This window comes from Mchenga conophoros, linkage group LG23 (assembly GCF_057382185.1).
Source record: "Mchenga conophoros isolate Kocher_MC1m ecotype Shallow Benthic linkage group LG23, M_conophoros_male_GT1.1, whole genome shotgun sequence".
In the NCBI taxonomy this organism is placed as follows: domain Eukaryota; kingdom Metazoa; phylum Chordata; class Actinopteri; order Cichliformes; family Cichlidae; genus Mchenga; species Mchenga conophoros.
Genome location: NC_140547.1, coordinates 41036066 through 41049654, shown reverse-complemented (window position 1 = coordinate 41049654; position 13589 = coordinate 41036066). Strand labels below are relative to the sequence as shown.

At 42.4% G+C, this 13589-nt stretch overlaps 1 protein-coding gene across 2 annotated transcripts; it reads right to left on the bottom strand.

The window, feature by feature from the left end:
- Window positions 1-99: 99 nt before the first annotated feature.
- On the bottom strand, window positions 100-7126 carry LOC146547849 (uncharacterized). Of its 2 annotated transcripts, XM_085265537.1 has the most exons (8): window positions 7059-7126; window positions 6481-6661; window positions 6192-6371; window positions 5608-5719; window positions 5372-5508; window positions 5136-5213; window positions 409-525; window positions 100-331 (listed from the first exon to the last, which is right to left on the bottom strand). In XM_085265537.1, exons 1-8 carry the CDS (start codon window positions 7124-7126, stop codon window positions 179-181), a joined length of 1026 nt encoding a protein of 341 aa, XP_085121663.1. In that variant the 3' UTR covers window positions 100-178. The 2 variants fall into 2 exon arrangements, with proteins under 2 accessions (XP_085121663.1, XP_085121664.1); XM_085265538.1 differs by lacking the exon at window positions 409-525 and having other exon boundaries at window positions 7059-7124.
- Between the last annotated feature and the right edge of the window lie 6463 nt (window positions 7127-13589).

Genomic DNA, 13589 nt, shown 5'->3' with positions numbered 1-13589 from the left:
TAAGCCATGAAAACTGGACCATTATTCACCGTGGGGTTATAGTGAGCGACCTGGAAAATCAATTCCCAGCAGCTTTTAGGCACCAGCAACTTGGTGTGCTCTTTTTCAAAGAGAAAAAAATCAGTTTTTATTTCTTGTTATGAACCAAACTCACGCATTCAGCATGCATAGAAACATTCTATTTGAGTGCATTGGTCAACATTTTCTTTAACTTTTCCAAGTCAACTTTCTTCATGATGATGGCCTTATGGTCTTTCTTCAGCTTCTGGATGTAGTCCACCACCATCATGCCTCGGGTGTAGGTCCCCTCTAACTCCACTGCCACCGCAACCTGAAGGAGAAACACAAGAAACTGTTAAACAATACTTGAAATTTTACTTAACCTGATAAAAATCAGGAGTTGCTTACCTCTTCGCTCTCAGTTATCAATGTATCATCGATGGCAGCAGCTAAGGCATAGACGTCACAGGAATTGAAACCAGTTCCTGCAGTAATCTCCTTCTTATAGTCAGCTGATTGGGCTTTCTGTCAAATCAGTACATCAGAGGTATTTAGACACTTTGTGATTATCAGTGTAGGGACTAGGGATGGGTATCGAAACCCGGTTCTTGTTGAGAACCGGTTCAAACTGTTTCAATTCCTTGGAATTGTTTGCCATTTTTGCAAACGATTCCCTTATCGATTCCAGTCGCCCCGAATGACGTCACCACGTTGCGGAGCGTCATTTACCTGGCAGAAAACATGGCGCCTAAGCGGCTCAAACGCTCAAAAGTTTGGTCATACTTTACGAGAACGGATGACAACAGGGCAACTTGCAATACTTGTAAAGTAGAATTTCATTTAAGGGAGGAAACACTACGAATATGCAAAAGCATTTGCTCACAAAACACGCGATGACCTTAAATGAATGTCGTGTTTTTAATTCCGCTCCGGACTCGTGAATCTCAACCCAGCAGCAGCGGTAACATTTCCACGTCCTCTCCCGTTAATGCGGCAGGTAAATAATCAACTACCAGTGCATATTATGTTAGCACGATCTGCCTTATTACAAAACCTGCCATTACTGTGGTGGCTCAGATGCTGGCAGTTCTCACTGCAGTCTACCGGTAGCGTCTCCTTTCAGGCCAGGATAGACGAATGTCACCGAGCAGTGACTAAGTTTGTGGTAAAAGGCTTGCACCCATTTGCCACAGCAGATGCCCCCGATTTTTGGTAAGTGAATGTGTTTAATTGTAGGCAGGAACATTACTGGGAATTCTTGTGTAATTGCTACAGAATAATTTGTTATACTTTGTTATTGCTACAGAAGAATATTTATTTTATTATTTTACATTTACAATTTTTTTTCCTGGGGACCCTGTGACACCCCATGGAAGAGCCATAGGCTGTGGATCTCTTAAGATCTCACTGTTGGGTTTGTAAGGCCATGTTACTCCTAAATTTCTATCTTGTTCAAAGAGAAGATATAAAACAAAGTTCTAAGCTAATCGACCTTAGTGTTCTCCTTTTTTAAAAAATAAGAATCGATTAGAGAATCGATAAAGAATCGAATCGTTAAACAGAATTGAAAATGGAATCGGAATGGTGAAAATCTTATCAACACCCATCCCTAGTAGGGACTAACACGTTATTAAGTAACGCGTTACAGTAACTACGTTATTATTGTGGTAACGAGCATGGTAACTAGTTATTATGCCAAAATCAGGAACGCGTTAATCGTTACTGGGATTTAGATAGGGTCGTTATTCGTTACTTCTTGCGGTGGCTATCGTGGAGCTTCAACAGATTCAGTAACATTAGCAAGTGGTGGAGGCCAGCAGGTGGTTGAGGGAAAGGGGAGGCAAGAGGAGCAGAGACCCGAGGTGGCCGCCGGTCCGAGTGTCAGGTGAAATGACCTTCAGGTAAGAAGTTATGACCTGCAGTCTATCTGGGTCAGATATAAACCAAGTTAAGGTGGAGTTTATTTTAGTTATGCTGACTTTTTTGTACTGGGTACTAGCTAGCATGACGGAGTTTCTATACAGCTGGGGGGTGCTATGATGTTGATGTTGAACTTTATTTTGTTCATAAGGTTAATTATTAGAGTTTCCACCCGTCCCTAGTAGGCTAGAATCATGGCGGCGGTCAACGACGGTCCAGGCGTGGGATTTCTCTCGTGGAAATATGCACATTATTTTTTCCTTTCTATTGGTACGTGGCACAGTGCACTTGTGGCAAGTAAGCAAGCTAGAGGACTGACAATCTTGCTGGGTATCCAGTTACGGAAGCAACACATTAACAAGAGAATTCTGAGTAAAACCAAAGTTACTTTCCCTAGTAACTAGTTACTTTGAAAGTAACGAGTAACTTGAAGTAACTGAGTTACTTTTGAACTAGTAATGTAACTAAGTTACTAATTTAAAGTAACTTACCCAACACTGGTGATTATCTGTAAGCCAGTGGAGGACCTAGGTCTAAACAAAAAAAGTTGCCACTAGAGGGCTTCAACCAACACCTGTAGACTCCTCTTTTCACACTCTGTGGTTACCCTTGTATAGTTGAGAGACCTTGGGGAGTATAATGCAAAACCTTTGGTCTTGTTAGCTTATTAACACCATTTAAATGTCAGTTTAGAATTTGGAAGTGGACGTCCTGGCACGTCAATCTGGCTATGTGCCACAAGCCAGTAGAGTAACCCAGATTTCTTGGAGTCACTGGTTGGGTTGAAGAGTGTTACATCTAGGGACTTAATTGCTCTGCTGGGGGATTTAACCACTTATTTGGAGAGCAGTGTGACCTGGATGGGTGGAAGGCTGTACCAGCCAGGAGTGCATGGAAGATAAAAATTGAATGAGAATTTTGGTCAGGTTCAAAGCGAACCATCAGACAACTCAAGAGGGGTAAGTTGTGCTCTTCTCACACTGTATACAATGGTAGTTTGGTTTCCTATGGTGTTGATCAATGTTCCCTCTAAGCTGCGTGCGTGCGCAATTGCGCACTGCTGGCACAGTCTCTGCGCACAGAAAATCTGTGTTGCACACAGAAAAAAAATCTAACCTGAATTGAAATTAAAATTAATACTTTAACATTTCTGTTTTGCAGGGTTAGTCAGTAAGTGACTGGCTGCTCCCGTATGGGATTAGAACGATGCCACCTTATCCCATAGTCCAGCCAATAATGCCATTCACATTCGTATATACGCAGCTAATCAACGTGGTTGACAGGCTTATACGTGTCAACCATAAGCCTGTGGTTGCGTCATTATGCGCGTCCTTATGCGCCAACACCGGTGCTTTAGCTAGCAAAGAGGCGTGGCTGATGTGGAGGGAAGCCACGTTAATGACAACGTGTACAACCATTGGAGATGTGAGCAGGACAGACAGAACAATTGACGGAAAAAGTGTGGACTTTATACCAGTTTTTAAATTGTGTTGATCGGCCACGTAAAACCAGAGTTATGATAAAAAAATATATGTAATGTTTGGTTTTCTTCCTGAATACTGTCGTTGTTTATATTTACTGCGGGAAGAAACGGTGTTTTATAAGGAAAACGCTGGAAAGCCTGTGAGCAAAAACAAAACCAAAAACCCACCACCCTTTCCTATTGGTGGAAAAATGTACCATGTCAACCAATCAAAAAATTATATGGCAACAGATGTTTAGGAAGGGGGGAGGTTTTAGGAGTGACGTGTTTTGAGATGTGAGAGATTTGCGATGTTTAGGGCAAATCTTGTATAGTTAGTGTGTAGTGTAGTCAGTAGTTTTGTTGTGTGTGTCAGAACAATGAGGCGACTGCTGAATGTTACAGGTGTTACAGGAGTGATACATCTCCTGTTGTCAGGCCTGCAGGTATCAGGCTGTTGTTCTCGTTTATCTCATAGTGGACAGAGATAATTTTTTGGAGTGGCACACTAATTTGTGTGGCATCAGATTTGATGCAGAACAGCTGATTGTTCTGTAAATAGTTTGAAATGTATATTTAAAAAAAAACGCCCTGGCTGCATTTTTAGGTAAACAGCTGCAAAAAACTTTGTTGTTTGCATAATCCAGTAACTATTTTGAAGAAGTAACTATATAATTAATTGCCCAACGTTGGTCATTATATACTGTATTTTGCAGACAGAGAGTTACAGGACTCTCTCCCAGACCACAGACTCATACTCATAATACAAGTCAGAGCTTTAAAAAAAAATCATAAAATAGAAAGTTGTGTTTTCAAAATTGGAGTTCAAGTTCTTTTTACTTCCAACAGTGTTAACATGCTACACAAGTCATGAACAAGATTCTTTTTTAATTTTCATTGTAAGTGGGTTAAAGCACTTAATTAAAAGTAGTCTAACATAAATGTAAATGCTGTAATTTGATTATTTTAATAAACCATGTAATTTGGATGGATTCGATGCTGGCGTGACCACAGTGCACACGTCTGCTGTTGCTCACAGTGGTCCAAGGGACGCTCAGGAGGTTTGTGTGTTCGCTCAGACACGTGAAAAATTAGAGGGAACATTGGTGGTGATCGTAGGAAAATCTATGCTTCTCTGTTCAGGCTTCTGCCCCACAACCTGAATCAGGAGAGTGACCTTTCTGATGTGAGAATTACACCACTCCCTGTGAGAAAAGCTGCAATCATTCAATCATTTTATCAGTGCGACAGTTTTTGTTTCTTATGTATTATGCTTCTCCCCCCTTTCAGCAAATTATAAATTAAAGAACAAGGATGTGTAACGACATGTATGTAAGTGTCATAACATTCTTTTGGCAGCACAGTGTGTTGAAGCCTGGCATTATTGTGTCACAGCACTAAGATCCTGCTTAGACAAGTTAATCTGGGAGGAGTGGCAGTTTAGCTCACTGGGCTGAGCTGGTGAACACATGACACGATACCAGTCTGAGGTTTAGTTTGATCCGAGGCTCTCTTGGCCTGTCTTCCCCCACTCTCTTTCTGCTGTTCTGTCTCATTTTTCCCATGGCCTATCTAATAAAGGTGAAAAAACTTCAAAATTGTTTAACAGAAATTCCTCATCATTCGCAGCACCTGGGGATCCAGTGCTTCTTGCAACATATTTTCTTGCAAAAATGTATTAAGATATAAATTTGTCACACTTTCTGGGGATGGGATTCTAATTATTGTAATAATATCATTTGCACACTCTTACCATCCTTGAAAGACTTGAAATCTTTTTCATGAAGTCTGCTTTCTGTGTAGATTCGGCAAGCCAGGTGTCACAGAAAGACTACAGGAGGAAAAATTGAGGGTGCAAATTTAAATCACTGTGAAATTATCAGTCAAGCCAAAAACAGCATTATTACAAATATTCAAATATTATTCTAAATGTAATTTCAGTTAGTGTAAAGCCATACAGCTTGCTGTACAACTTGTCTGTTTCCTTACCCACGGAAGGCTGTTCCTGCAGGTGAACTCCCATGTAGCCATGTAGGTTGGGCAGGTGTAGCGGTCCAACACGATGTAAGCCGCCTCTGGGTCGGCTACAAAGTTAAACTCTCCACACACTGTGGTGTTACCTCTGGCTGCACACAGACATTATTAATGCAATTCTTGTTATTATTAATATAGAAAAAAAAATCATAAATCAGAGAATAAGTACATCAGAGTAAATAAAAGCCTACATTCAGTGTTTCCCCCCATGATGTAGAGCGCCTTCAGCTTTTTTGGCAAGGAAGGGTCCAACTGCACTGCGACAGCCAAATTAGTGAGGGGGGCAGTGGCTACGAGGATCACCTGAAGGCAGAAGACTAATTTGTGTTGATGACTGGAGTGCTCTTGTTATTCATAACATAGCTTTGGGATGAACAAAACCCCTACAAATAAAGGTTTTTTATCTAGAAATTTACTTTTTTAGTGAAATTCAATAGATCATTTACATAGAGTAAACCTTTATGTTTACCTTTTTTTTAAAATAAATAAACCATTTCAAGAAAATCCCAAATTCAAGGCACATGTAGTGAAACAATGTTGTCATTGAGTTGTGTTTTAGATACATAAAACTTAATAACAACTGAACTGAAATGAGCAAATCCGCTCTAGAAACTAAGCCGAACTAAACTGAATTAAAAACAAAAATTAAAATAAATAAAGAGAATCCAAAAACTATAATAATTCTGGTATGCATAGAACACATGCATACACAGAAAAATTTTGCTCTTAAATTTTATTTACAGTACATTAGCAACATGTTTAACAAAGCACTCACCTCTCCAGCATTGTCTTTCACAAGCTTGATCATGGCCTGCACAGCTTTCTTCTTCTGCAGCAGATCCAAGCCTGGAGCATCTGGATCCGGGACATCCCCCAGCCCGTCTTTCCCGTGGTAATCACCCGCATGCTGTTTGCGGGCCAGCAGAGGCTTTGAGCAGCCACGATACACTGGAATCTGTATTGTAGGTTGCATTTAATAGCAGGTCATCCAGCATGCAACCATGCAGTCAGATCTGTCACCATATCCATGTATAAGACTCTCCCACACTCTGCTCAAAACTTACATCCAGCCTATTGCAGACTTTCAGGACACGCAGCGTGTTCTTGAGGACGTTCTCCAGGGGTGTATTGCCATGGCAGCAGGTGATCCCCAAAATCTCCACATCAGGGTTGGCGAGGGCCACCATGATGGCCATAGCGTCATCCACCCCAGTGTCCACATCAATGATGAGCTTCTTCTTCATCCTGTGTTCAACCACAGCATTAAAAACCTGAAGAGATATTGTTTCTAATAATGCAAACTTCATTCCTCTAATATGATCTGGAACCACGTATCCCTCCATTTTTTTTAACGGCTTTTCTAACTGGAGCCTATCTGAGCTGTCAGAGGGAGGGAAACAGGGTACACTCTGCACGGACCACCAGTCTATCTATCACACAGAGAGAGAGAAAACTACAAAAATGAAAAAAAAATGAAACACAGCGTTTTTTTTTATTGATATTTAGATACTTTTTACAGCATCACCTTTAGGAGGGTTTCCAATGTTTAAATGCATATGCAGTAATTAGTGTTCAGAATTAAATTCTTATGGTATTCTAAGGTTCATTCTAAAGTAAAATTACTTAAATGTAAAATACTCACCTGGTGAATGGATTCTGTTTACAGCTTAATGATATAAGCGTCCGCAGCTGAATGCGTAAACTGAACATTGGGCAGAATTATATAGGGAGGTGTTGCATAAACACATAGCTAACTCCACCTCAGGGGATTTTCTCTAGGTGTTATAAATCTACCCCAAACTTGGGTTTGTCCGCCTTTTTGTTGTCTTTTGTAAAATGAAATAACTGCATGCTTTTTTTGGAAAGAACAACATTTAATAATAATATAGAGGGGACGGGGGTTCAAACTGTGTAATAACTAGAATTGTCTGACATTGTTAAAATAATATTGTTCAGCTACAGGTGTCTAGAATTAAAGGGGCTACTGAAGGCTTTTCAGTTAAAACAAATACACTTTAAAAAAGAAAAACAAACCATTCAGTTTCTCTATCTTAAGATAAACTCTTGATCTAGAAAGTGGACAATAGAAATAATTAATTACATAATTACATTCTTGAAGGATTTTCATTAAACCCAAATATGGTAGAAATGTATTGAAAAGAAGGAATTTTATAGCCATCTTAAAACAGCTACTCTAGAGAAACCTGCATCCAGCCAGTGCACAGATTTTTAATGTGTAACCTGTATCCAGTGCCGTCAAATAATGGATGTCTTTATCCTCTGTAAGAAGACTTTTATTTTGAAAGAAACACCTTTAGTGCATGTGTTCATTTTCTCATATGATTTGTGACTAAACAATTTGCATCTAATGTAATTCACGTTTCTGCAGACGTGCTTGCAGCATGGTTAATTTAAATAAGACATTTCTTTTATAAAGTCTGCATACAGTTTACACGTGAAGACGGTAGAATTTTATAAAGAGGATAAGCTGGATAAGCTCTTGGCTAACTCCGAAATTCCTTTATAACCTCTCCGCTATAGAGTTTAAGGGTATTCGTGACTTCACAAAGCCTCTTTAAGGCTTCACTTGCTTAAAAAGCAAATTTCTTTCCTCTCATGAGAAAGAAAAGTGAAACGAAATCAGATTTGATGTGTCTGCTTGGCAAGCCTGTGACATTACCTTTGTGGAAACTTGTGTTAAAGACGAATCTGCTGCAGGGCTGAAACATTGGTTGTGAAAAGATCTATTATCTTATGATTAAAGGGTATGTCAAAGCTCTGCATTCTTAACAATTGACTTAATCAGGTAGCATATATCACCTCTGTACTGTGTTTGCAACATACCTTGCTGTTATTGTAGTCGGCTTAACTAGTTTAATGAAACTATTAAGTCAGAAATTCTACATATGTGGTGTGAGATGTGTTGATCATGCAAACATGTGTTAAACTTTTTGACTGCATGATGATAACCTCAGTTTTTACTGGCTTGCAGAAGTTGGTATCAAAGCCTTATTTCCCTTGGAAATGACAATAGACATTCATGAAAGTTTTCACGTCACTCTGTTTGACTTTATCTGTCTCTCACATTATTGCAGAGGAATTTTGGTCCACTGCTATGTACAGCATTGCTTTATTTCATTTATGTTTGCAGGCATTTGTGTTGAGGTCTGTACTTTCACTTTAACACTGTAAAAACCTTGACTGTTCTCTGTTTTCAGCCATTCTGTGGTAGATTTGCTGCAATGCATGGGATCACTGTTGAATGACCCAGCTTTAAGCCAAACTTCAGCTGTTGGACAGATCTAGAATACTTTGATATACAGAAGAGTTCATGTTTAACTCAGTGACTGAAAAACACCAAGGTCCTGCGGCTGCAAAGCAAAGTCCCAATCATTACCCCTACACCACAGTACTTGACAGTTGGTATGAGGTGTTTGGGGTGATTTGGCTTGACTGGTTTCTGTAAAACATTTTGTTGTGCATTATGGTCAGACCCTCTCCGTGAATCACTACCTTATTGTGGTGGAGGAGTTTGTGTGTCCCAGGGATCCCAGGGGCTATGTTGTCTGGGGGCTTTAGCCCACTGGTAGGGTCTCCCATGGCAAATTGGTCCTGGGTGAGGGACCAGACAAAGAGCGATTCAGAAGACCCTTATGAAGAGAACATCGAGGGAACAGTTTACCCTGCCTGGGATAGGATTACCGGGGCCGGGTGCTGGAGCCAGGCCCGGGGAGGGTGCCCGAGGGCGAGCGTCTGGTGGCCGGGCCTTAGTTCATTGGGCCCGACCGGGCACAGCCCGAAGAGGAGACATGGGCCCATCGTCCCGCAGGCCCACCACCCGCAGGAGGCGCCATAGGGGTCGGGTGCATTGTGTGCCGGGTGGCGGCCAGGAGCGGAGGCCCTTGCGGACTGATCCCTGGCTGCCAAGACTGGCAATAGGGACATGGAATGTTGGAATGCTGGAAGGTGCTCTGTTGTCCTGCTGGGAGACTTCAATGCTCACGTGGGTAACGACAGCGAGACCTGGAGGGGCGTGATTAGGAGGAACGGCCTCCCTGATCTGAACCTGAGCGGTGTTTTGTTATTGGACTTCTGTGCAAATCACAGTTTGGCCATAATGAACACCTTGTTCGAACATAAGAGTGTCCATAAGTGCACGTGGCACCAGGACGCTCTAGGCCGCAGGTCGATGATCGATTTTGTAATCGTACCACCAGACCTGCGACCATATGTTCTGGACACTCGGGTAAAGAGAGGGGCTGAGCTGTCAACTGATCACCACCTGGTGGTGAGTTGGATCAGATGGTGGGGGAGGACGCTGGACAGACCCAGTGCACCTAAATGCGTAGTGAGGGTGTGCTGGGAACGTCTAGCAGAGGCCCCAGTCCGCGAGATCTTCAACGCACACCTCCGGCAGAGCTTCAACAGCATTCCGAGGGAGACTGGGGACATTGAGTCCAAATGGACCATGTTCAGCGTCTCCATTGCCGAAGCTGCTGCATTGAGCTTCGGCCGCAAGGTGGTTGGTGCCTGCCGTGGTAGTAATCCCCGAACCAAATGGTGGACACCAGAGGTGAAGGGAGCCACCAGGCTGAAGAAGGAGTCCTATCGGGCTTGGTTAGCCTGTGGGACTCCGGAGGCAGCCGACAGGTATCGACAGGCCAAGCGGAATGTGGCTCGGGCAGTGGCTGAAGCAAAAACTCGGGTGTGGGAGGAGTTCGGAGAGGCCATGGAAAAAGACTTTTAGACTGCCTCGAAGAGATTCTGGCAAACCGTCAGGCGTCTCAGGAGGGGAAAGCGGTGCTCTAACTGCACTGTGTACAGTGCTGGCGGAGCGCTGCTGACGTCGACTGAGAAAATTGTCGGGCGGTAGAAGGAATACTTCGAGGACCTCCTTAATCCCACTGACACATCTTCCGAGGAGGAAGCAGAGTCTGGGGATGAGGGGAATGACCCGCCAATTTCCGGGGGCGAGGTCACTGAGGCAGTTAAACAACTCCTTGGTGGCAGAGCCCCTGGTGTTGATGAGGTCCGCCCCGAGTTCCTGAAGGCTCTGGACGTTGTAGGGCTGTCCTGGTTGGCATGCCTCTACAATGTTGCGTGGAGATCAGGGGCAGTACCCGTGGACTGGCAGACCTGGGTGGTGGTCCCCATCTTTAAGAAGGCAGACCGGAGGGTGTGTTCCAACTACAGGGGGATCACACTCCTCAGCCTCCCTGGAAAGGTCTATGCCAGGGTGCTGGAAAGGAGACTTCGTCCGCTAGTCAAACCTCGGATACAGGAGGAACAATGCAGTTTTCGTCCTGGTTGCGGAACACTGGACCAGCTCTTTATCCTCTCAAGGATACTTGAGGGTGCATGGGAGTTTGCCCAACCAGTCTACATGTGTTTTGTGGACTTGGAGAAGGCATTCGACCGTGTCCTTCGTGGGTGTCCTGGGTGTGGTGTTCCGGGCATGTCCCACCAGGAGGAGGCCCCGGGGCAGACCCAGGACACGCTGGAGAGATTACATCTCTCGGCTGGCCTGGGAACGCCTTGGTGTTCCCCCGGATAAGCTGGAGGAGGTGGCTCAGGAGAGGGAGGTCTGGGCCTCTCTGCTTAGGCTGCTGCCCCCGCGACCCGGCCTCGGATAAAGCGGATGAAGCTGGATGGATGGATGGATTATGGTCAGACATCTCCACTTTGGTCTCTTCTGTTTAAAGGATATTGTTCCAGAGAGTTGTAACTTGTTCAGATGAAACTTTACAAACCTGACATTTTCTTTTCCTGGCAGCCTTTCCACCAACAAGATAATTATGGCAACACTTGGCTGCTTCTTAGCCTCTGAGTTACTGTGGGATAAGCTTAGTTTTTCACAAATCAGATTCCTGTGAAAACCTTCTTTTTCAAAAGTCCGTGTAAAGACATTGTTAATTCTGGTCAGAGGTTTATATACACTCATCATGGCCACCAGTGTAATTTTAAGCTTTTAATGATTTCTTTGAACTGTTCTTTTTCCAGTGTGTAATGATTGTACAGCCATGTCTTTATATAAATAAATCAAATATATACAGAAAACCCCACCACTAATATTTGATTGTCCCTAAGCAAAAGCTTCCAAAAGCATCTAACCAAAATCTTTTGGTAGCCATCTACAAGTTCCTGGCATAATTCTGCCTTCAAGAATTTGGTAGTAGTTCTCCTTCTTCATTATTCTGTCCACTTACAAATGTAACAGTACCACTGGGAGCAAAACTCCCACAAAGCATGATGCTACCACCACCATGCTTGACACCTGGGACAGTGTTCTTATGTTTGAAAGCCTCACCTTTACTACCCCAAAACATACCTCTTGTAAATGTGTCAAAACAGCTCAATCTTTGACTGGTCTGACCATAAAGCTTTTCTCCAGAAGGTATTTGGCTTGTCCATCTGGTAAACTGGAAATTGCAGCTGAGCTCAAAGGTGTTGATTTGGAGCAGGAGCTTCTTTCTTTATTGGCACCCTCTCAGTCAATAATGTTGCAAAACACTGTGGACAGTGCTGCTAGTGTTCCAGCAATTTCCAATTCATGGCAGGTTTGAGCCTTAGTGGTCCCTGGGCAGACCTAACGAATTTCCTGAGGGTGATGGTTTGGGACTTCCTCCAGACCTTGGCAAATTGGTCAAACTTGTGGAAATCTACATATCTGGGACTCTGATAATTGTTCAGTCCAGTGAATTTTGTGTAATAAATCATTTTTTATGCTAGCAAGAGTCAGGATAACTAAGGCAAGTTAAGAAAAGTTAATAGGCCTTGGACTTGTCAAGTTAATAAAACTTGACAAGTACAAAATTTCAGCACTACTTATTAAAAGATTTGGATGAGTGCGTGTCAGCCTACAAAAAAGTAAGGAAATTTGTCTATTATCTCTAAGTTGTAATGATGCTTCTTGGCATTAAATCTTATACCACTGAAAAGCCCCAATTTCCCCTATAGTGGTACCAAGTTTGTCTAGGAAATGTATTTTGGGGTTGAGTAGAGTTGAATATGTGGGTTACACCTAATAAAAACTCTGAAAGGTTCTCACTACTGAAAACCAAGCTGTTTCAGGTGAAAAGGAAGCCGTTTAAACTGAATAGGAAGGTGTTTTGGGTGAACAGGACAGTGACCAGTGAGAACACATTTCAAAATACAGATAACATTACATTAATGTCTGCTCAACAGCCTGAAAGTGAAATATATTAGTCTTAAAAGAGACCATCAGAACTCTTTAAAATGTGACAGCCATGGAGCATCAACCTGCTGTAAGTATAAGTGTGGATGTGCTGAATAGTCACACTTTGGCATCTGGACATCAGACACCAGAAACAAGAAATCCCAATAGAGTTTGTGTATAATCATCTAGCACTCCCTCTTGTCTAAAATTGTCTGGATTTTTGTTTTGAAAGACTCAATACATTGCAGGGCACAAGTGAAACATTTTTACGACATCCTCTTCATTGCCTCTTATCTCAAAGAATGCATGTGAAAAATTCAGGGTATCAGATAAAATTTCATTGTAGTTGAGGTACCGTCACACAGTCCTCTTTTCAGATTGTAGGTGCAGCTAGCATGGTGCAACTTAGCATGGCCAGGAGGTCTAGACTTGTTGCTATCCTACAACAGTGTTCGGATGGTCACTACCAAGGCCAAAAAATTGTTCTCTTATGCTGCTAACAAGCTGTTGAGTAGACATCAGCGTGGTTTTCGCGGTATTGAAATGTACTGTTTGTTTTTCTCAACTTCCTGTTCAACTGAAATCTTCTCAGTTTTCATTAGTGTGTGTGTGTGTGTGTGTGTGAAAGTGTTTTAGTAATGTGTGTGAAATATTCAGTAGAGTGTGTGAGAGCGTTTCAGTAACAACGTCCCTAAAGCCCACTCATAAAATCTTCCCTGTCAATGCCAAACAGCTTGTTCTGCTATCGACACCTGTTTCGTGTCATTTGTTGGATTTCACGATTAAAGTCTGGAGAAACAACACATATTAACATTTTAACAATTTATTCACATTACAAACAGGAAAAATAAAAAGTTTTAAACTGTTTTGTCAAAAACAGTATTTCTAGTTGGCCACTTTCCTTAGAAGCAACAATATAGTCTTCTTTTTTCTTTACTGTGAACGACTGTGAATAAATGCAGTTCAAGTCTGTACAGCCCACCCAAGGCTGCCCGA

What these genes read in the sequence shown, in the direction of transcription:
- LOC146547849 (XM_085265537.1), bottom strand. Translation starts at nt 7,126, where the DNA reads ATGTTCAGTTTACGCATTCAGCTGCGGACGCTTATATCATTAAGCTGT. An exon ending in AAGTCTGCAATAGGCTGGAT is followed by an intron (nt 6,372 to 6,480) that starts GTAAGTTTTGAG and finishes CCTACAATACAG; the next exon opens with ATTCCAGTGTATCGTGGCTG. An exon ending in TGAAAGACAATGCTGGAGAG is followed by an intron (nt 5,720 to 6,191) that starts GTGAGTGCTTTG and finishes TTCTGCCTTCAG; the next exon opens with GTGATCCTCGTAGCCACTGC.